Source organism: Colletotrichum acutatum, assembly GCF_030867785.1.
Source record: "Colletotrichum acutatum strain CBS 112980 chromosome Unknown BDZ83scaffold_63, whole genome shotgun sequence".
Taxonomy (NCBI): domain Eukaryota; kingdom Fungi; phylum Ascomycota; class Sordariomycetes; order Glomerellales; family Glomerellaceae; genus Colletotrichum; species Colletotrichum acutatum.
The window spans coordinates 84,554-107,081 of NW_026849057.1; the positions used below are offsets into that span (position 1 = coordinate 84,554).

Genomic DNA, 22,528 nt, shown 5'->3' on the forward strand with positions numbered 1-22,528 from the left:
CTCTCTGCAGTGATTACCTCTTAGGCTACGGAAGTCTTCCGCAGCGTAACCTTTCAGTCGAACCCCTGAGCCAGTAACTGTTGAGGGCCATCGGCCGTTAGATATAACCCATATCCAACGAGTCCTAATCCTCTCTAGCAAATAACACTCGGCCAATGCCTAAGACCCCTCAGCCAAGTCCTTTCCAAGAGCCACGTCCATGACAGCAAAGTGAGGTAAGCACACAGATTCACTTCACTTCAGTGTGACATCACAACGATGACCGACCGGACTAATAAGCCAAACATTGCGCATGTTCATCACATCGTCGGTCATGTCGTCAGCTAGTCTTATGCCTCGACATTCGCGGAAGAATATTGCGACGGCGAGTCGCAGCTCCATGCGAGCCAAGTGTGCTCCAATACAAACCCGAGTCCCGGCCCCCCAAGGAGACAGCGACCGTTTCTGCTCTTTGGTCAATCCTCCGTTCAGAAACCGAGTCGCGTCAAATCTGCGCAGGTATCAGATTGATTTGCTCATTTGACGATCTCGCGGCACATGTCATGCTTCTTACCTCTCAGGGTGTGAAAAGACTTCGGGGTTACGGTGGAGTGTGTACGCCTGCGTCTCTACAATTGTGCCACCTGGAATGAAGTATGTACCCAACCTCACACCACCCGGAGGTACAGACCTAGGCAGGTTACCCGCCACCGCCCCGTACACGCGCAACGTTTCTTCGATAATGGCGTTGAGAAGTGGCAGTATTTCGAGAGCGGTATCGTTGAGCTCGTCGTCTCTGAGGTTGTCGAGCTCCACTTCGAGGCTTTGACGGAGAGCCGGTCTCTTGAGCACCACCCAGATGAGGTAGGTCAGTGTGATGGAGGTGGTGTCTGAGCCTGCCACGATGAGGTTCGTCGCTTCTGACTTCAACTTTTCCGGGGTCAAGTTGTACTCGATCTTTTCATCACTCGCAGCTTGCATGTTGCTAAACAAGTTTGCGGAATGCCCGTTGCCTTGGTGGCTACTTGTGGCCATGTTGGCATATTCGCCGATGATTTGCCCAGCGTTGGCAAGCTGCTTGGGGTACTGAAAGGGGAGGAATTGTGCGAGATAGAATAGCAAAGGCACTTCGCGTCGAAACATTGAAGCTGTGAAGAGCATTTCCAGGGCGTTTATGTAGGAGCTTTTCTGATAGAATTTAGCGTCACGAATGGACGAGATTGGATAAACTGACCTCGCCGAGTTCTAGTGTCTTGAAGGACTCGCCAAAAGACAGGTGGGCAATAACGTCCGTCGTCATGAGCATCCACCACTTGAGAATATTGGCTTTGCCCTTCAAAGCATCCACGCGGATGTGGTCGACGGCCATTTCTACCTTCTCTCGAACAACCGGCTCCCAGTTCTCACGCAACGAGTTGCTTGTAAAGGCTCTGGCAAACAGCTTACGTCTCACAGCATGCTCCTTGGGATCGGTAATGAAAACGATACCCGGCTCGCGCCCAGCCGTGACCTCCGAGTACCATGGCCCTTTAGTGAAGCCAGATCCAATCTTGTGGATTGCATTAAACGAGTCGGGGTCTGCGATTGCGACTTCTGTTGGCGAGATCCGTACAACTAATCCATACTTCTGGTGAAGAGAGTGTACGTAGTGCATCCGACGACCTACGAGAACATGATACTTGAGAGAAAAGTTGACGAAGCGAGTATGCCACGGGCCAGGTACATGAGCAATTGAGCAAGTCAGTCCCCTGAGAAGAACCTGTGCGCAAACCCATCAGCATATCTTGAGTCGAGAGAAACGCCCCATCCAAACGGATGAGGGTAACTTTTTACTGACAAAAGCGAAGAAGACAACGCAAAGCGCGGCGAAGGTGTAACCAGCATTTGCGAAATTGAGAAGCGGCATAGCTAATCCTCTTGATATGGTGCTGTGGTTGACCGCGCTGGTATGAATTTGATTTCTGAAAATAAGGTACGCAAGTCAATTATTGGATGCACCTGTCAATCGGAAGAACGGGCTAGGGAGACGGGCTATAGGAACGAGCCGGAATCCATCATTGACTTTTAAGTAGTGAGGCGGCTCCCGTCCGGCGAGGCTCCCTGCTCATGATTACTCAACGCATACCGAGTACAGGTTATATATCTTCCGTGTCGTACTACGGGTCACATGTAGGTGACGTAGGTGGTTCAGGATAGATTCCTAGTCAGACACACCGCCGGACGTTGTTTGTCAGATGCCCGTCTTGGTTTAGTGACAGCTCTCCTTTCCCGGCCAGAACATCAGAGGCCTTCGCGGGTAAGCATTGCCCAGTTCTGAGGGCGTATAGAATCTAACTTTTTCGATTTAACTTTTACTTCGCTAAACTCCATGTGCTTCGATTACTTGACTATATGCTCCATACCTAATATTTTGAAAATTTCAGAACCAAAGGCCAAATGGAAAAGTTATCATCGTGTCCCTCCACCTGAACCACACTGCTCGGCAGTTCTGTCAACATATTAGTGGCAAGTAGGTATCATTTCGTGTCAAATAGGTATGGAGTTTTTGTGTTTGATAAAGACCAGAATTTGATGCGATCAGTAATCAGATAATCTGGAGTTGATTACAGAAAGACTCATTGCCGATACTCACCCAGGCCTTTTTTGATTTAGGTTTCTTAAGGACATGGTTCTACTTTAATAACCTGATGGTTAAGATCAGAACCATCGATGGCACATAGTGGTTGTTCGATATATGCAGAACTTAATGCCGAAGGCATCCTTCACTAGACCTATGAGTATGAGCAATCTGCTTGATTATTACAGTACCTTTAGCTACATCGTCTTTAGTCTAACGGATGTTTTCAGTCAGAAAGCATATTTGAGGTTATCTCAAGTAGCTAGGACAAAATCTGCATGTGATTTTCTTTTCGAAGCACTCACAATCCAAAGGAGCAGTGGCTGCGAATGCCTTGGTATTGAGAAACATGTTGAACTGTATTACACCTGGTTTGCACATCAACTTCTTTGATGCCGAATTAGACGAAAGAGAGCCGAATTATACGTCAAGGTAATTGGTAAGCCAAATCGGAAAAATTACGTACTTTCCCGATGCTCTCGGCCTACCTTTTTAGATTCTGCTGCACAATCTCACATAACTTTCCCGGCTTCGACCACTTATGCCGCAAACGCCCTCTCGCCATATGAAATCGCTGACAAACGCGAGATAGCCAGTTTGATACAGATAATCATCAAGTAGCGTAGCGCAGTAATGTGCCAAGCAGACAGGCTTAGGTCAGGCCTAGGTTAACTAATGACTGAAAAGTCGGCTGGGCTATCCACAACTACACATGTTTGTCACCCGCAATCAGCTAGTCGAGACCGGGACGGAACGGTCAATATGTCAACTCCTTCCATCAGCAAGTACAAAAGGCGAAGGGAAGTCACGATTTCACTTTCAGCTGCGTCCCAGAAAATCACATCACACTAAACAACTAATTGAATACGATCACGCAAAACTGCTCCCGCCTATATTGCAATGCCTGCCACCGAGCTTACGAATATATCGGCAGTCGAAGATGCGATCGGTTCCATCGATCCTAACAAACCGGTGTACATGCTCAACATTTTAAAATTTCACCCCGTCGCTGTTTACGACACTACTGCCCCCGCCGATATCCTCTCCCTACCCGCTTGTAGCGGTCGAGATGCATGGCAACAACGCTACGTGCCCGCCTTTTTCGCTCTCCCGACGATGAACGGGACTCGTGTCCCGTTTTCAGGCAGAATGGTTGGCAAGGTGCTAGGACTGGAGGACGATGATTGGGATGAAGTGGCTATTGTGCAATACGAGAACATTGGAGTCTTTAGAGACACAATCGCGAGCCAAGAGTACAAGCGATTCGTGGTGCCACACCGAGTTGCCGCCCTGGCTGATGCGCGATTGTTCGCTTTGGAGTTTTCAGGCTCTCTTTGAGTCGAGTCGACCCTGAGGCTACGGGAAGCCTTCCGCAATTCTTTCCGGCGACGTATGCCGGTCTTTAGCCCTTAGCTCGAGTCATGCACCCCGGCAATTGGCTGATAACTAAAGATAGTGACAAAGAAAGAACCATGACCTTTTGATAAGATAAAATGAGAAAAGAGATAAGTCTGTCAAGTAAAATCAGCGAATAAGGATTCCCGCAAAGACTGAAAATGTACTCCGTAGTGAGGGGCCGATGACGCTCGTCCGTGGCGGGGAAAGACATCCATACCGACACATTGGTGCTAGGACTGATCGGGCAAGTGTCCCAGTAATAACTGCATGGAAACTTCCGTTGTTTCTCCCCGTAATCCACTCACCGTGCTTGGGCCGCTGAGAGAGTCCCTCTTTTTCCTTCTTGACATCAAGACCCCCCCACGTGTTTGTTGTCTGTTACGCACAACACGCCGGAGTTGGATCGTAGCAACGTTGCTTGTCTGTTATAATGGAAGGTCAACCCGAGGCCATCATGTCTTTACATTTTCAATCAGAAACGCGGCGACGTAAGGGCTCCAAACACGACAAAACGGGATGTCTGACCTGCCGATATCGGTAAGCCCGCGTCACCGATAACCCTGTCCCGGAACCTCTCATTCTGATAAGTATTCTTGGAACATTAGGAGAAAGAAGTGCGTCGAGAACACTTTTCCCATCTGTGGAACATGCTCCAGGTTGAATCTCAAATGCGTCCGATCGACGGCTCGCGATGTAGTTCCGACTACCTGGGTCGAACAGAAGAAAAGCACACCGCAGGCAACTCAGGCGCTGCGACCATCGACGAGAGATAACTCGCATCAACCATTATCGTCATGTTTTCCGTTGCTTGCTTCACCGCCGGGCATGGACCAGGCCGAACCGCCTCAGAAGCGACAAGTTATGCGATACTACATTACAGTGTTGAGTCATTTCTTGACTGCAAGCGAGCAGTTCAACTCTTTCCTATCTGGTTCGTCACTTTCTGAATGAGTGAGACGCACCTGCGTATGTCTCGGTGGGCTGCAACTGACAATGAGACCCTTTCAGAGTTCCTACCAATGGCTATGGAGTCTAGCGTGCTTTACGATGCACTGGTCGCTTTTGCTTCTGGTCACTTGTCACTCTCGAATGAGTCATATCGAGTCTCTGCCTTGGAAGCACACTCGACAGCAATCACCAACCTCGCCACAGCCCTCGCCAGACCACAGCATGAAATCACATGGTACGAAACCAAAGCAGCAACATGCTTAGCCTTTGTTATAGGTGAGGTATGCGTGGGAGATAACGACGGATGGTGTGCCCACCTCAATGGTGCCAAGCTCATCATCGAGTCCGCCGTGGTCAATTCAAGCTCAGGGACGACCTTGCGAGGACCCGAAGTCTTCAAAAGGAGCTCTGAGGGCCAGTGGATTCTCCGAAACTTTGCGTATCATGACATGATTGGCAGTGTGACCATGCGGAGGAGGCCGCTGCTGGACTGCAGTTATCTGGATGGCATCACAGACGTTGTCGACACCTACCTGGGCGTCGCCACAGATCTTTTGCGCCATGTGGCTACTTTGAGTAGCATTGACGAAGAGACCAGACTCGATGTTACTCTGGGAGCTGAGGAGATAACCAGAAGAAAGGAGTTGTTTCATGCCACCTGCGAAGGAGTCGAGCAAGAGCTGCAAGACTGGCGATGTAGGTCAGATGCCGCTCCAGAACTTGCTGCTCTGGCGCATGCGTTCAGGAGCGCTGTACTCATTGTGCTATTCCGACTGATACGGAGTCGACTGAGTTCGGAGGAAGAGTCTACTCAAGGAGCAAGCTTTGAAGTAACGAGAGGGGAGATGCTACCGACAAAGATGCGGACGCAGGTGTCCAACATCCTGAGGCACGTCTCAGATATTCCGGTCGGGTCACATACCGAGTCGGCAATACTTTTTCCTCTCTTCCTTGCTGGCGGCGAGGCGACTGAGGACGAACACATAGATGCTGTCCGTGTTCGGTTGCAGATGACGTTGCAGAAACGACGGTTCCAGAATATTTCTCGTTCTTTGATAATACTAGAAGATTTATGGCAAAGGCGGCAAAATTCAGATTTGGCGGAGGAGGCAGACTGGACCGACATCTTGGATGAGACTGGGGAACATCTTCTCTTAACTTAGGGCCGATTATCGGTACAATCTACATGACTCTACTAACACGAGAGAAACGCACAAACAAAGGCTATAGCTAAATTGAGCGTGAGGTGGGCGACCATGTATAAACCATGCTCAGCGAGCGATGCTGAACCAATAATCTCTAAACTCACAACTAGATCTAGGAAGGCCAGCAAGATCGGAACCGGTCCTTACCCCGCATTAGGCAGACGCAAAGCCTCCACACACGCCAGATACGCCATGCAGATACGCCTTAAGCCCACATGATACCGTATCAGATAGTTGACCTCCAATCTCAACCGACGTTCAGATGAAAGCAACGATAACGATATGAGGTGGCACGCTCAGGACTAAGTATATCTCTAACCCACTTCCCGCCGATGGTCATAGAGCTTGTTAGCTCGGGTGTATCTGCTTTCAACGTCGCAAACCCTCGAGTACCACGTCTGTCTTATTTCTTTCCAATTGGCGGGCTTTGATAATCATGTTCGAGATGGCCGCTGCGTCGCAAAAGATCGTCAAGACAGCCGCCAAGCTTGGTTCAGAATTAGTATCAACACTCAAACCCACCGTGCACGGAGTTCCATCTGCCAGCGCAGTCCTCCACCGCTCACTGAAAAGCGCGCCACCACATGTGGTATCAGCAAAGGGCAAACATCTCACATTTTCTGATGGCCGAACCATCCTGGATTCAACATGCGGCGCAGCAGTAGCGTGCATAGGATCGAACAATGAACGAGTCAAGAAAGCCATGGTTGAGCAAATTGACAAGTTTGCCTATTGCAACTCTATGTTCTTTGGCCACGAGATTGGGGAGAAGCTTGCTGATGAACTCATTGACGGCACGGGCGGTGCCATGTCGAAAGCGTACATAATGTGCTCAGGTAGACTTCTCGGCCCCTTTGTAGTGGAAGAAATAACACTTACTCGATACTAACGCGCTCCCAGGCTCCGAGGCTATGGAATCCGCAATGAAGATGGCACGACAGTATTTCATGGAGTTGACTCCTCAACAGCCAAAACGGATCAATTTCATTGCCAGAGAAGGATCATACCATGGTACAACTCTCGGCTCGCTGTCAATGAGTGGGCATGTCGCGCGGCGGAGTCTTTTCCTCGATATGCTGCTTCCGAACATATCCAGAGTGTCGGCTTGCAACCCGTACCGTGGTATGAGCGAGGGTCAGACCGAGCAGGAATACGTCACTCAACTGGCCGATGAGCTGGACCAGAAATTTCAAGAGCTTGGCCCCAATTCTGTATGCGCATTTGTCGCAGAGCCTGTTGTTGGTGCGGTGAGACATCTTCCATTCTGTTAATTATTATGGCCTAGCTCTAACATTTTTTCCCGCAGACTCTGGGTTGCATTCCAGCTCTGCCTGGATATTTCAAGGCCATGAGAAAAGTTTGTGACAAGTATGGCGCCCTGCTTATTTTAGATGGTAAGAACACCGAACGCACTGCGCACGTCTCCATCACCTTGTACTGAGCGCTGACTTCCACAAAGAAGTCATGTCCGGCATGGGCCGCTGCGGCTCCTTGCATGCGTGGCAACAAGAGGGAGCTATCCCCGATATCCAGACACTGGCTAAAGGCCTCGGCGGCGGCTATGCGCCGATGGCTGGTATGCTCATCAACCACCTCGTGGCTGATGCTCTCAAGAACGGAAGCGGGTGAGACCTCTTCAGACTTCTCCTATGTATCATTCAAGGGAGACTAATCCCATGCAGCTCATTCTCACATGGACATACTTATCAAGGCCATCCTGTCGGATGCGCTGCCGCTCTTGAGGTCCAGCGGATCATCAGGGAAGAGGATCTCGTTGCAAACGTTCGAAAACAAGGCGCTCTGCTTGAGGAGCGGTTGCGGCACTACCTAGATGATCACCCTCATGTTGGTAACATCCGAGGCAAGGGCCTCTTTTGGGGAGTAAGTCCACAAGAGCCTACCTAATGCAATCTCGACTTTCTTGAGGCGCAAACTCACAAGCTTTTCTTTTGTAGATCGAATTCGTCATGGACAAAAACACAAAAGAACCTTTCCCAAGATCTGAGGATATCGCGAACAAAACTCACCTTGTCGGATTCAACGACTTTGGTATCAGCTTGTATCCAGGTATGGGAACAAAAGATGGTATCCTGGGCGATCATGTCCTTCTCGCGCCTGCATACACCAGCACAAGCGAGGAGATTGAGGAAATCGCGTCGAGAACTCGAGACACTGTCTTGCGGGTCTTCGAGAGCATTGGCCTTGCCAACCGCATTTGACCATGTTCAAGCACACTGTATGTACCCTCAATGTTAGATAGTAGTCGAGACCCCATTTAAAACATGACAACCAAACGACATGGTCAGCAGCCCGCAGTCAAGTACGTTTTCACTAAAGTCCCCTCAATATGATAGGATATGATAATCGATACCCTAAGGTAGTCGACATACCAAATTCAAACTAGCGGCAGCCTAGCCATCACACCCTGATGCGTCAGCAGGCTTCTGCACAAATATTTCATACCTTGTTCATTGAGCTTACGAATCTTCTAGGTCTTTGCCCCTATTTATGAGGGGAACAAAAACATCGTAATCTTGCTCGAAGAGCACAAGTAGCCACCATGAGCATCCATCCGAGGTGTGCTGGCGACGTAACCTTCAACACACTCGCATCCAATGCATTCTCCGAATGGCCGGAGTCCATCGCCGGCATAATATGCAAGACTCCACCCGTCGGCCGCAACAGTGCCCCGCACTTTGCGGACTGCTGCTCCGGCACAGTCTACAACATCACGAGCCCGACGTCGCCCGACAACAAAGCGTACCCAGTCTCGTGCGCTACCTTTTGTCAAATCAGTCCGAAGATGAATGCCGACAATGTGAATAATCCCTACGGGTTCAACGACCACTTCATGTGTCTCACCGACGGCACAAGGGAGCCCTCTTCCTGGGAGGTTGTCTGCGCCACAGTGACACTGCCAGGTGTGGCATGGCCTTCGACTTTTCCCAGCACACCTGTTCTCTCATGGAAGACGAGGTCTTGGACGACCGATATCTACTCGCGTATCAGTGAGGTGACGTCTGTCGTTTATAGCCAGACTGCATCGCCCACCCCGACGGTCACGACAGATATCGCGATAACTTCGTCGTCTCAAAGAGTCTCTATCTCAACGTCTGACTCAAGCGCGACATCCACATCGCCGACTACAGCGTCATCCACACAAACGAGCACGGTTGTGGCGACACCTACGGGGAGCGGTGCCGCCGACGGCGCAAGAATACATGCGAAGCAACTCATGTTGAGCGTCCTGCTCCTCATAAGCGCTCTTTGTCGCGCTTAAACCTATCATCTTGAGCGATCGAGTCAAGAGGGTTGCTGTCAAAGGTTTTGGCCATGTATTCATTAGTCGCAACGGGCTGTTCGTCGCTCATATCGGAACTCTCTCCTCGCTGTGACTCGCAGTTCAAGCTTAAAGCCAAGGACTAAGATTGGGGTGGCTGGTCACAGTATACTGGGTATTATGTAGTGGTCCGTGATTAATATGAGCAACTTTGCTTGGACAACCTTGTCCAGACATCAAGGTGAAACCCGACGGCAATCGGGATAGATTAGGTTGCCAAGCTTCAAGACAAGCATTCTTCTTGGCAGAAGGTACAAGGGTAATGGAAGCTAGGATGATGCTCAGGTGATTAACTCATTGCTTCACCGCTTGTTAACTAATGTCCAATTTGAGTTCATTCAGATGATCGTGAACGAAAGACGTAGAGTGAAATGGATTTCGCGTGTAATATTCCGGAGATATGATATCGAATGATTCATCCAAATCATTTCATTCCATCTCCAAACTTCTTCTAGGTACACTCAACGGATTAGTGTTACCACCTTGACAATACAACTCGGCGTGAGCCACTTAGAATCCAAGAGTCTGTCCGGCCTCCTTGGTCACAGCAGCCTTCACATTGGCAGATCCAAGAAGAGAGTACGAGTAAGGAGGGCTGTTAGCATTCAGCGTGCCGACTGATGCAGTGTTTTGGCTTTCACCACCAAGCACAACATCGATAGCAACAGCATACCTGTGGAGCAGTTTCATTAGTCACGGAACACCACTGACTTAAGGTGGCTCAAAGGAGTTGAAAACACTTACCCAATCTCCTTGCTAGACTCGCTAAAGATGGCCTTCTTTCCAACATTCTCAAAGACGGAGCTCTGGATGAGAGCTTGCGCGCCCATGCGTGTGTTGAGGCCCGTATCCATTGTGTCGTAGAACTGATTGTAAACATGAGCAGTTCCGAATCGCAACAGGGGGCCACGACTGCGGACGTTGTAGAAGTGATTGTTCGCATAGGTGACGTGAAGAGTTCCCGTATCCTCGGCAGCATTACTGTCAGAGTGGCCAACGAGGGATCCTTTGGAGTGGTCATGGAAGTACGTGTGGGAGATGGTGACCCAGTCAGCGGCGTGAGAGAGGTCAGTCAACCCATCATAGAAGTCCTTGTCGCCGTCGCGGGTGGCAGATAGATCGCAGTGGTCTACCCATACGTTCTTGGATAGCTGGATGGTAATGGCGTCACCGTAGTCTGCTTCGACCTTGCTGATCTTCATGTTGCGGACGATAACGTTCTTCTGGCCAAGAATGGTGAGGCCGATTCCCTCGAGAGCTGTAATCGAAAAAGTGAGCATGGAGGGGCTTCAACTGAGTAGACTAACTCACAGCTGCCAGTCTTTCCAACGATAGTTTTATCAGAGCCGACTTGAACTTTTGCCGCGCCGACAATGTTCCCTGACACAATAATAATTCCTGGGCCGGATGCGATAGCCGCGGCGGATAGTTGAGCGAGGTTCGTCACTGTGGTAGTGGTTCCCCCAGCGCCACCCTTGGTTCTGAGTTTCACGCGTTAGCTCAAAGCATTTTATAAAAGGTTGGTGTCATGTCGCCTAACCCGCCATTCTGAGTGGCATAACCAATGCTTGCTGCATCCGTGATAGCAGCCCTCTTGTTCAAGAGATGACCTTCAGGGTTCGTAGGAGTGGGCGAAGCCGATACAGCGACGACCAGCAAGGCCCAGGACGCGAAGCCGGACAACTTCATGATGACAAAGGCGAAGAAAGACGAAGTATATACAAGACAAACAAGTTTCACGACATTAGTGGAGCGCTGAGAATTAAGCGTAAGTTTGCGCAAACAAGCGGACGCTGATCGCTTATATGCCGATCGTTGCTAGACACAAGAGCACGATGATATGATTTTTCCACTCCACATCTCTCCCTACTCCTCTTCAATTCTCAAATTAATATGAAGCCAAGACATCCATCAGAGGAGAATACCAAGACCGATGCATCGCTGTCTTGGCATTGTGGCGATGTCTTCCTCCAATGCTAACCATTCCAAGACTCCCGAGATGCCCTCTTAGGTGGAATGGCCGGGGTATTTCAATTCCCCCGAATGAGACGACATCTTCCCCTTTCTCAACCGTGCTTCACAAAATTACCATAGATGTGCATAGCTGCTCGCTTGGAACAGAGACTTGCCGAAAGCGTAACGGACGCAACATGAAGGCTCTCTCCATTGGTCCAGCAATCTATTCGGTTCTCTTGTTCATGGGGCTGTCGATCCCTATTCACACGTGAAAGGGTGCATTCTGCGGAGAAAATTGTTGTTGGAGGAAAAATTGCCAGGGTCGGACGCGCACTCGCTCCAAAGCAGATGGCGGAATGACGCGCGGGGGTCCGGAGAGAACGTGATCACCTTCGGGGTGCTACACCATGTCGTCTCCACTTTGCCCCGAATTCATCGGGGCCGGTACGGCAACCGCATCGGTGGATCAAAATAGCGCGTATCTAGCGTTCGGTTCACGGTTCATAATTCTCGGATTAAGACGATCAACATATCTAGCGCCGACAGTGTACCGAAAAACAGACGAACGAATTTGGTAAGCAAGTCGGCGACTGACAAACAGTTGAGCTCTCACCAGAGTGCACTGCGATTCGGTGAAGGGTGAGACATCCGGCCAAAATCCAATGTGTGAGCCATTGGCTGGCATGATAGGCTTCTTTCGAACATACAGACAACTTCACTTGGTGGTGTCTGAGAGCGAACGCAGTCCTCAACCTTCATTTCGGGCGAGGACAATGACACGGCCGAGTCTCGCGGTGGTGGGCGTCTCGTACGAAAGGGGGGAAGGACGGAAAAGTAAAGACTAACGGCCGAATCTTCCTTCTTGGAGACTTTTTCTGCGTCGCATGTGGCAGCATGGACGAAGCAGAAATCCAAAAAGCCAAAATGGTTCGTCCTGCGTTCTAAAAACCATGGGCTTTGCGTGTTTCCCATGTGAAATCCCTCAACTCTGGGGAATGGGTGGGAGGGAGATGCTCCGAGCACTCACGATCCTGCTTGGTTACAATCACGCTGGCCAGAAGTAGGATCTGTAGCCCATTTTAGATCATCAAGGAAGCTTTGGTCTCAGTTCTCAGTCGTGAGGGCTGCGACCCCTATTTCAATGCTTGTTTTAAATAACCGATTGGCTGTTCAGGACTCACCGCCTACGGCTGGAGCAAAACGCCAAATCCTGTAGGAAAAGGGAAACAACAACAAGCATTCAGCGGCAACAGGGCGGCACGCTCCGGAATAGCCTGGACTGGACTGTTCGAGCATGCCGCGTATGTTCAAGTTTCACGGCATCCCTCAACGCTTTTCTTTTTTGTTCGAGGCTGATGCGGAAGGGCCTCGACTCTATTTTAAAATTCATCTCAAATCATCAGCTTACTTGAAGTGCACCTGCGACGTCGGGTGAAGTTGCTCCTCTGGTCAGCATTTGGTATTTCATCAGAAACAGCATGCTTTCCCGGTCAATTTACCATGGTCCTTACAGCTCCTGGAGTCTACTCTATTTTTGCAGTTCTTCCTGCTCTTTCCAATCGAGTTTACTTTCAAATCACAATTTTCTCAACAAACAGCCTCCTGCTCGGTCATTATGGGATCCGACTGATTGTCACCGAACACACTGGTGTTTCACCTATTAGCTTTGTGCTTTTTGCTGGTTGGCTTTTCCATCGCGAGTAAGGACGGCACTTTGAATGACTAAACTCTCGTGAGATTCAAGCTAAGCCAAGTTACAAACACGACATTCAAAGCTGACCTTCCCAAACATCACTTCGAACCTCCCGAATTCCCATGCATCTAGCAGCACCGCTGATTCGACAGGATCGTCTGCAGGCGCTTAAACTAGTTTGAGAGAATGAGATAAGATAGTCAGAGAGTCATCTCAAAAGTTACAAGCTTAGCAGCTACCAGAAAGCATGAACCACTCAGTCCGAGCCCTTGTTTCGACATTCACAGCGATTTTGCTCCATGGAATGAACACAAGCCCTCTGCCCTAACCCCCAAATCATCTGTTTCGCCGTATCACTCTTGGAATCTGCATTGGTATGAAGGTGAACAGCCAATAGAAGAGCTTACGTTGCCCCCTCGCCCCTGAGCACATAGACTCGAGCAAGATCGAACGGACCTAACCGTTCCCCATCTCTTGAACCCTGGCCGGACTTTTCCCGAAATACCTGTTCGGTTCCTTCTCATGATAGATCAAGCTACCGATGCAGGTATAAATGTTCGATTGCCAAAATTCGAAAGACTCTGTGGTCCATAAAATTGTTCTAGAAATGTTACAAACGTGCTGTTTCTCAACTGGCGGTCTGGACCAGCCGTTGGAATTATCAGTGTTCTTGCATATTTGGAGCCTTTCAGCTGGGTTTAGGATTCCATGCAATCACAAGCATATGTGGCACATGAGGTGGTGAGGCTGATACTCAGGGGTACCACGTCTTCACCAGAGATTTGAGCCAGGGTATGCCGACTTTCTCGAAGACTTGACTTTTCGAACCCGCCCTCTCCAACCTCATTCTTTCAACCGACCTGGGCGGCTGTTACGGATTCTTGCGCATTGAAAGAGGGTATCCTAGCAATCTCGATCGAGATTTCGCAGATCATCACCCACTTTAGGGGAATTTCTTACGGAACTCCAACTGTGTCGTTTTGATTCGGAAGGTTGTTCGCACTTTGTCCAACCTCATCTCTGAAAAACCAGCCACACGACATTGACTCGAAAGAAAGTCACTGGATCGCTGTGACAACTCATCGTGACCACATAGCAACTGCCAAGGGGGGGAACTTTTACCACCTGTTTGACACAACTTTCCTGCCACCGTTGTGTCCGCCTCGTCGCAGATGGGGTAGAGTGTCGTGGCATCAGTGGAGATGCTGCAGTCATCTGCAAAGTCCTGACATGCTCAGGTCACAAGGCCAGCCATCTTGCAAAGGAAGTAACTGAAGTGAAGGGATTCCCACACCTCATACAGGATGCCAATACCACTGGAACCTAGTCCGGGACTGTTCATGTCACTCACTTGGACTCATCGCGATGAGAGTCGGAAGAGCTTTTTGTCTGCCACACTTTGTCACGGAAAGACTGGAGAAAGGGGGCTGGCGCCCGTCACCATCTTGGCAGTCGCACGTCCAACCTCTCATAAGAGCACTTTCATTATTGCATACCATTAGTCTATGTATCGTCGCTGCTCATGGACAGATGACAGCCTGGGGTTAACGGCGGATGGAGGGGGCGCACAGATGAGAGTGAAAGGAACACGGGAGTGGTCATACAGCCATCGGATGTCCGACGTGGAACCGCGTAATACTCTACGTACTCGAACTCGCAACTTTCCGCTGCTAGCAAGGGAAGATTTCGGGTCCAGAGCTCCCACATGGAGGAGGACCGCATAGAACAAGGGTGTCCGAGCTTCCTTACGTTGCGGTGAGTGAGCTAAGCACATGGAATGCTAGACAACGGTTGCAGAATATTAATGGATTTCCCACTCTCGGGGTCGTCAAACGACCTTCTTTCGAGATTAAACGACGCGGGAAGGGTCTTGAGCTTGAACGGCGAGATGCAAACGGAATGAAAATAGGAGCCGTGATTTCCTCGGCGTGTGGCACGGTGCAATCGTTGAACCTGGCAATCCGTAATTTTCACAGACTGATTGACGCCCAGACATCTAACGGAGTTGCCATTTGCACTAGAACTCTAGTTCGCGACAAGTAAACTCTTTGGAAGTTACCGTCATTTCTTCCGTCTCCCGCCGGTTGTCTGGAAATCCACCCGAACAAAAGACCCAACGGCCGCAGGTGCGAAATGATAATCCGAGACAGAAAGACGCTCGCGAAAGATGGTGGTAGGCGTAAAGAACTGGCGTAGAGCCACACAGGGCACCGTCCCAGGTTCCTCATTTGGCTCCATCCAGTCTGCTTCTCATCCGAGCCACACCATCATCGGCTCTTCTCAAATCTACGTTCGTGTGAAAACTGCCCCATTTCGAATGACAAGGCCAAGACCACCATATCGCGCAATTTTTCTCTCGGACCTTTCGTTAAAGTTGGGCGATCATCTGCACCAAGGGTTAAAGGCCACCCGAAAAGCCAAAGAAACCCAGTGGTGATGGTGGAGCGATGCGACGTTTCCAAACCCCAGACGATGGATCGTCGTCCTCGGTTCTGAACCCTTCACGATTCAGCAGCCTCGTCCGTCCCGACAACCGGTGACGCGCCGTATTTCCCAGCCCTCAATTCGTCTCATTCGGCAATGCCAGGGCCCTAGCGAAGAAAAATGGGTTAAAGCCCCTCAGCTCATATCTGGAGTTCTTAATGGGTGTTCTGGAAGTGGCAGCTTAGCGTCTCCCGATCTTTCTGGGATCTAACTCCAGAGACCATAATCGTGAAGCTGTCATACAAGGATACTGCAGTCGACGTGTCAAAGGTGGTGCACTAGCGCCTTGGGTCTCCTGAGTTTAAACGTCGATGATCCCAGCTCCGAGTCCGTCTTAACGCCCGGTTTTATAACTCTAGACCCCAACCACACAGACGCCGCAATGCCTCATTTGCCTCAAAATTGGACCTCGTTTCACCCTGTCCCTTCAGCCCCTACACACTTGAGTTGATGTGATCCCATCACTTTCAGTCTGATTTTGACGTCACCCGTCCGGGATCTCGGCTTCAGCTTCCCCCCATATCCCTCGCTCTCGCCGGGGCACGCCAGCAAGCCTTACCCGGCCGCAAGATTCGCGTGCATGAGATCGGCTCTGGGGTTATCCATGACTTCCGCCCTCCGCACTGCCCGGTGTGCCGACCACTCACGTCCGTGGGATCGGTGACCCCCGCGAGCCAGAAGCAGAGCACTATGGGAGCACTTTGGGAGGACAATCGAGGCTCAACGGTCCCTTGTCGAACCTCCCCATCCCACCATTGCCTATTTCGCAATCCAATGTCCCCGCGGTCCTTGTCGAAACTAAGTCGGTGGCTGATCAGACGAAGGAAATCAAGGCCTAACTAACCGAAAAATGCGGTGACGTCGAGGTAAAGAGAGGGCTGGTTGGGCATCCATTTGAGTTTGAGAGCAGAGGTATATTATGCCTCCGGACACCTTCGGAACACGGGATCATGGTGCCCTTCAAACATCGAGCCCACTTGAAGACTAGACGACAAGACTCAAGCTTACTCGAGAGTCAAACATCTCTCAACAACGCCTTCACGACGGCGGACTTAACTATTCAAGTCCCCCCCGGCTCTATAATACTCCCGTCCTCGTCTCTGCGCTTGACACGCGACTTCGATCAAATCATGTCAGCTCAGCAGACAGGAACACTCAAGGCACCTGAGGGTGAGCCCTCTCCAGTATCACCAGCAACAGCAGTCGATCCCAACTCCTTCTCAGACGACGAGAACCCAATTCAATCACCAAGATTCGTACCATCACACTCTCAACAACCCTCAAGAGGCGGCTCACGTTCAGTCCCTCTACGTCGCACAAACACCCAGACACGGCAGAGGGAATCAGTAGACGACCCCTTGCCTACCGGCGTCTCTACAAAGTCCACACGTCCTCTGAAGGACAACGCCCGTTTCGGGGACTACGACGACGACTCAGAAACGGATCGCTACTGGGGAAACAACGACCGCCATCCAGACTACAGCGGCGGTCGTGCACCTCGGACGCGCCCTCCTCGCGCGCACTTGAACCGTCCTCAGCCGTACTTCAACTACGACCCCCAGACGGAGACCAAGGACTACTACGAGGAGACTCGCTCGTACGAGCCCGGTGACTACGGCGGCCGACCGCCCTCGCGCAGGATGTACGACGAGGAGATGGCGGGATACCCGCGCAGCGGTGTCGCTGTTCGCAGCACCAACGGCGAACAGGCTCGCATTGACTGGCACAATCTGTCCAGAGAAGAGAAGGCCCAGGTCATGCGTCTGCCTCTCACCCAGTGGATGAACTCGGACTTGAAGAACCACTTCGTCGCAAGTCTCGGCGAGCTCGTCGGAACTACGATGTTTCTGTTCTTCGCCTTCGCTGGCACAGAGGTTGCCAACATCAAGTCCGCTTCCAACAACTCTAGCAACCCGTCAGACAGCAACTCTACTACCGGAGCCTCCACGGGTTTCAACACCGGCACTCTTCTCTACATCTCCATCATTTTCGGCTTTTCTCTCATGGTCAACGTCTGGGTCTTCTTCCGCATCAGCGGTGGCTTGTTCAACCCAGCCGTTACGCTTGGCATGCTCCTCGTCAAGGCCATTCCCGCATCCCGTGCTGCTTGCTTATTCGTTGCTCAAATCTTGGGTGGTATGCTTGCGTCGGTCATCGTCCGCTTCCTGTTTCCCGAGAACTTTAACGTCCGTACAACGCTAGGAGGCGGTGCTTCACTGGTACAAGGTGTTTTCATCGAAGCCATCTTGACGGCCGAGTTGGTCTTCACCATCTTCATGCTCGCCAAGGAGAAGCACAGAGCCACTTTCATCGCTCCCGTTGGTATTGGTCTGACGCTCTTCATTGCCGAGTTGGTCGGTGTTCAATTCACGGGTGGTTCGCTCAACCCGGCACGAAGCTTTGGACCCTGCGTCATCACGGCAACCTTCGACCCGGAACACTGGATTTACTGTAAGTTTTTGCCTTTTTGACTTCTTCTCCCTCATGACTAGCGGAAAGCTAACCTTGATTGTCATAGGGGTCGGGCCTTTCCTTGGCACAATCATTGCCGTCGTCTTCTACAAGTTCATCAAGACCTTGGAGTATGAGATGGCCAACCCCGGTGCAGACGGTGACCCTGAGAATGATCCTACTCAGAACCCCGCAAAGCTGGCAGAACTGCGCATGTCCCGCACAAAGTCTGCCAAGCAAGGTTGAAACCAGACAATTAAAGACACAGAAACACGACAGAACCGGCACGATAATGAGGGAGAATTTGATGTGGATAATGATGATTTTTGATAATGATTTGCAACGTGTCACCAGGAAGTATCATCTCCTGGCAAAATGACGAGAACGTCTTTTCTTACGATGAGACACCAGAGCAAGGGGTGCCGCTTGACAGCGCTACACTCACTTCGTGCTGGGAAATGAACATAGATCTGGGTTTTCTTAGGAAACTACTTTTACGAAACAGTATGCTTTGGTTTCATAGCCTCGCAACTACATAGATCGCTATTGAAAGCGGCTCATAACCGATTACTCAATTCCTCTAAGAACAATTTTTCCTCGGGTGTGATGAACATGTGTTCTGGCACAAGCACTTCCCCGGGCCTCATAATCAGCACCGCATCTTCCCTCACTGTAGAATCACTTCTGCTACGCCGGTCAACCTCGTCAGGTTTTGGTTCCTGCTTGTTCTCCACATCGCACACATGGCGCCTCCAGGGCACGCGGTGTAGCCGAACATCCTCGGGCGACCACCAATACTGTGGGAAGCGCCGCTGGATATTGTTAATGAGTAATGCGACGACCAGCATTAAGGCACAGCCGAGGAGCACAATAGGCACCAAGAACCATCCCAAGTGTACGACACCGTCATCGACGACCGCGAGCAGTGCCGTCGCGCCAGCAGGGGGGTGAACCGTCTTCGTAAGCGCCATAACGGTCGTTGCCAAGGCGCATGACAAGGCTCCTCCAAGCCAGCGAATAGAATCAAAGTGCGGGCTCAGCTGGAACAGCTTGCAGATCGCTACCCCTACGACGGCGGAGAAGAGTTGGCCGAAGACTGAGTTACGGGGCTGAGAGAGGGGCGATTCGATCGAGTAGAACTCTAAAACGGCGGCTGCGCCCTGTGTCGGGAAGAGAAAACGAGTCAGCCAGTCTGTTACGTTACTGAGCGTCCATTCTTGGCCGGTGAGGTGCCGGTGTGTTGGTGTGGCAGTGAGTGGTCGGTGTCGTCACCCGAGAGGTGCATGAAACGGGATGAGGGAGTTGAGGTCCGAGCCTCTCCCATCCACCACCCCCTGACGGTACTGCTCCGTAACAATTTTCGGGGTGTGAAAGGTGTGGATACAGGCAATGTGCGTAGATTTCGAGATGAAAGGGGGGATAGACTTACAAAACTGCCCACAATAATGGGCGCGCCATGGTCTCTGAAGGACGGGATCTGGCGGGAGACGATGGAGACTACGGCGACGCCGCAGAAGACGCCAACACAGGCCCAGAAGATCGAAACGAGATTGCCGACATTCTGCGGCTTCGACTTGCGGTAGCCAAAGAAGTGAGAAATAGGATATGGTAGATGTTTCCAAGGAGGCGGCGGAACAAAGGGATTGAGGAACCGATCAATGTCGAATTCCCAGTTCCTTGGGTTGCAGCGCAACATCGGGTATTATGTGATCGTCGTTGCGCCAAGTCCGGGGTAGGACTGGATAGTATGGGGATGCGGAGCCACTATGCCGGGGACAGAACATGAGTTGCCCTTTCAGAAGCATGCAGAGTCGGGGGGGTATTGCTTTCTGCTTCTTTTCAGCAACCTTTCTTTCGTTCATTTGATATTTTGATCTTGAATGTACTCACGTATTCTTCGGCAATAGTTGTCGATGAAAATGGAGGTTTCCGTTTGCAACGGCAGCACAAGCCACGCACAGGCAATGGTGGTATGGTGCAAAAAAACGTTACACGACAGCGTGGTGAGAAGAGACTGGACCAAACAAGGGACGAGTTGACAAGTGACAACAACACGGCCCATTCACATTTCATTCAATTCAATCCCATCCCAAAGCCGACACGGGATCTGAGGATCTCGCATCAGCTTTAACGGCCATTAGTGCCGCGGAGATTCAGCATCTACAACGACCGGCTGACTGTTCGCTTTGGTGTTGACTGGGGAGGCCCCACGTCATATTTAGTAACAGAAACTCCCAAAAAGGCTTAGATGCCGGGCCAGGCGGACTGCCACCGGGCATATGTGGATCCAAAAACGGCTTTTCGAAGAGCTTGAGAGCTGTTGAAGCAGTGTTAAAAGCAAACTATTATCTAACAGATGGCAAGTCGCCCATAGTGTGACTGTCTTGGTCCATCCAGGTGAGCAGCCGTGCCGTCCTGGCGCGCTTTGCCTAGCTAGGCTCGGTAATGTCGCGGTGTTCGTTCGGGAACGGCGTTTTTCTGTGGGCAGGGTTAGCGATTGTGACTCCCCTTTGCCGCTGTCAAAGTTGTCAAATCTCCGGAGTCCCGGAGTCCCGGAACGGGTTGCTACTGTCCTAGAGCTCTAGAATAATTGACTACGTGAATGACAGGAAGAAGGAGTTTGTCTTGCCCTCAGTGAGATTCCCAGAGAAACTCAACTTTGGGTGTGGGTCATGCTTGTCGCTCGCCATTTGCAAGCCATGAACGCTATGGCGTGCTTCATATGTCCCCCCCGTTCTAACATTACACATGCTATTCGTAAACCTCAAAGGTGGGATGCCGACGCTATCAAAACTATCAAAACTGGTCGCCTTGTCTTCTAACACTCAAATACTGCTGGAAGCGCACATTTCGGGGTTTGCATAATGTCTCCCTCAACTCTCTTCCCCTGTCACCCTTGACGGCACCGGCCGTTCTCCTGAAGCCGGCCGCTCCCAAATCTTATACACACTGAGCGATCGAAATGACGTCCCGTCGCTAAGAAGCTTTGTGGCGTACATGATACTACCACCACATGTAACACGGTACAACCCTGTGCAGGTTGCACTGAAGCCGTGGACATTTCATCAAGACGCCACAGCATATCGCGACAGGCCGGGCTGTATCCCCGAGAAATATCAATCTAAGAATTGGCTGCTTCCTCCCTCGTTATCGCGGTTACAGTTACAACCACCCAGTCACACTGAAGCCGACATTTATGTTCGTATGATGACCACACGGCCTGGCAACAATAACCGATTTACGAGTGATCAGCCAAGACGACATCGAGGTCAAAGCACAGCTAGTCGCCTGATCTTTGTCCTAGAGTCGTTGGTGGCTCTGCTGCAAACCGTCGATGTTCTGCCCGCGATCGATGGACGCAGGAATTGGCAAACTATCATCGAGGGCTCGCGGCAACGGCGGTTGCAACCTGAATTTCGCAGTAAAGTTAGATTCATAGAAGTTTGGGGGCAATCCCATGCTCCGTAAATCTAGTCGATGCAGCGAGCATTCTGATATCGAGTCACTCGTTATCTACGATTCCGATTGCGAAACTTAACGAACGCCTATTTCACGCCAATCTTCATATTCAATTGATGCAATAGAACTTCCTGATGACCGATTGAGGTACGCAGTTGTCGAAGACCTCTCACTAACGCAAAGGAAGATAGCTACTGTGTAGTATACTTCTGACGAATCAATATGGAGTATCACTTGGCAATCAAAAGAAATTAGTGATCACATGGGGGTCTCGGACATGTAATGTTCTATCTGAAAGAGTTTTCATTTCAAGAAGATGTGGCGTTTGTTCATCCACGGCATTCAGTTTTAACTTCAAGCGCCCCGACAATATCGTTGTTCCGCGAGCTGGCAAGACTAATGTTATCAACTAGAGAAAAGCCAGTATGAGCCAGAGCTCATATTCCAAATGAGAAATACTATCACTGCCTTGACGACGCAACCCTGGTACTTTGTGCTACTGCCATTTGGAGTGTGGTATATCAACACAAAACCACGGTCAAGCCCCAATTTCAGAGTAAGCAGGTATTTCTTTGAATGGTTGACTAGTACGAGTATGAGTGGCTGGAACCTCAACGGAATCATCTTGTTGCTTTCAAGATCGATCTATCTTCACGGAGGCCGCAATCCTTTCTACGGTTTCGCAATTCATAGCCGTCTCAAGATGCAGCTGGGGAGGTAGTCCTCAGCAACGCTTCACTCCTCTGCCGTGAAGAGAGCTGATTTTACGATCATGTGTTTGTGCCATTAGTGTTTTCACCTACCCAACTTATCGTTCTCAATTAAGACGAAGGTATTGAAGGTATGTTGGGTGAGTTCAACGTGACCTAATAGTTGCGTCGCCACTGCCTTTCTTGATACATATGTGTCGATCTAGAATCACAGATAGTCAAGGGCTTATCCACGAGACAGGAAACTCAATCCTACATTTATGTATGGAGGTCTTTGTGACATGCTTC

At 50.5% G+C, this 22,528-nt stretch overlaps 8 protein-coding genes across 8 annotated transcripts; 5 read left to right on the top strand and 3 right to left on the bottom strand.

Moving 5' to 3' along the window:
• Window positions 1-234: 234 nt before the first annotated feature.
• Window positions 235-1,750, bottom strand: BDZ83DRAFT_580457 (cytochrome P450; the record flags this gene model as incomplete). Its single annotated transcript, XM_060505352.1, has 3 exons — window positions 235-490; window positions 554-1,167; window positions 1,214-1,750. Coding segments are annotated over 3 exons (1,407 nt in total), but the record flags the coding sequence as incomplete, so codon positions are not given.
• Window positions 1,751-3,496: 1,746 nt separating this feature from the next.
• Window positions 3,497-3,934, top strand: BDZ83DRAFT_753366 (uncharacterized protein; the record flags this gene model as incomplete). Its single annotated transcript, XM_060514343.1, has 1 exon — window positions 3,497-3,934. One exon carries the CDS (start codon window positions 3,497-3,499, stop codon window positions 3,932-3,934), a length of 438 nt encoding a protein of 145 aa, XP_060363620.1.
• Window positions 3,935-4,748: 814 nt separating this feature from the next.
• BDZ83DRAFT_387286 (fungal-specific transcription factor domain-containing protein) lies at window positions 4,749-6,379 on the top strand. Its single transcript, XM_060502754.1, has 2 exons — window positions 4,749-6,188; window positions 6,258-6,379. The coding sequence occupies exon 1, from the start codon at window positions 4,942-4,944 to the stop codon at window positions 6,103-6,105; it is 1,164 nt and encodes a 387-aa protein (XP_060363621.1). The 5' UTR covers window positions 4,749-4,941; the 3' UTR covers window positions 6,106-6,188; window positions 6,258-6,379.
• Window positions 6,380-6,592: 213 nt separating this feature from the next.
• On the top strand, window positions 6,593-8,366 carry BDZ83DRAFT_720555 (aminotransferase class-III; the record flags this gene model as incomplete). The annotated part of the gene is made up of 6 exons (XM_060512284.1): window positions 6,593-6,983; window positions 7,048-7,394; window positions 7,454-7,541; window positions 7,607-7,772; window positions 7,830-8,028; window positions 8,103-8,366. The coding sequence occupies 6 exons, from the start codon at window positions 6,593-6,595 to the stop codon at window positions 8,364-8,366; spliced, it is 1,455 nt and encodes a 484-aa protein (XP_060363622.1).
• A 146-nt stretch (window positions 8,367-8,512) lies between these two features.
• Window positions 8,513-9,767, top strand: BDZ83DRAFT_625901 (uncharacterized protein). The gene has a single exon (XM_060508519.1). The coding sequence runs from the start codon at window positions 8,708-8,710 to the stop codon at window positions 9,425-9,427; it is 720 nt and encodes a 239-aa protein (XP_060363623.1). The 5' UTR covers window positions 8,513-8,707; the 3' UTR covers window positions 9,428-9,767.
• Window positions 9,768-9,997: 230 nt separating this feature from the next.
• On the bottom strand, window positions 9,998-11,176 carry BDZ83DRAFT_580551 (pectate lyase 2; the record flags this gene model as incomplete). Its single annotated transcript, XM_060505362.1, has 4 exons — window positions 9,998-10,160; window positions 10,232-10,745; window positions 10,799-10,968; window positions 11,028-11,176. 4 exons carry the CDS (start codon window positions 11,174-11,176, stop codon window positions 9,998-10,000), a joined length of 996 nt encoding a protein of 331 aa, XP_060363624.1.
• A 5,574-nt stretch (window positions 11,177-16,750) lies between these two features.
• BDZ83DRAFT_580589 (MIP family channel protein) lies at window positions 16,751-18,317 on the top strand (the record flags this gene model as incomplete). Its single annotated transcript, XM_060505365.1, has 2 exons — window positions 16,751-18,071; window positions 18,139-18,317. 2 exons carry the CDS (start codon window positions 16,751-16,753, stop codon window positions 18,315-18,317), a joined length of 1,500 nt encoding a protein of 499 aa, XP_060363625.1.
• Window positions 18,140-20,162, bottom strand: BDZ83DRAFT_625906 (HPP family protein). Its single transcript, XM_060508520.1, has 3 exons — window positions 19,962-20,162; window positions 19,501-19,900; window positions 18,140-19,231 (listed from the first exon to the last, which is right to left on the bottom strand). Exons 2-3 carry the CDS (start codon window positions 19,765-19,767, stop codon window positions 18,629-18,631), a joined length of 870 nt encoding a protein of 289 aa, XP_060363626.1. The 5' UTR covers window positions 19,768-19,900; window positions 19,962-20,162; the 3' UTR covers window positions 18,140-18,628.
• Between the last annotated feature and the right edge of the window lie 2,366 nt (window positions 20,163-22,528).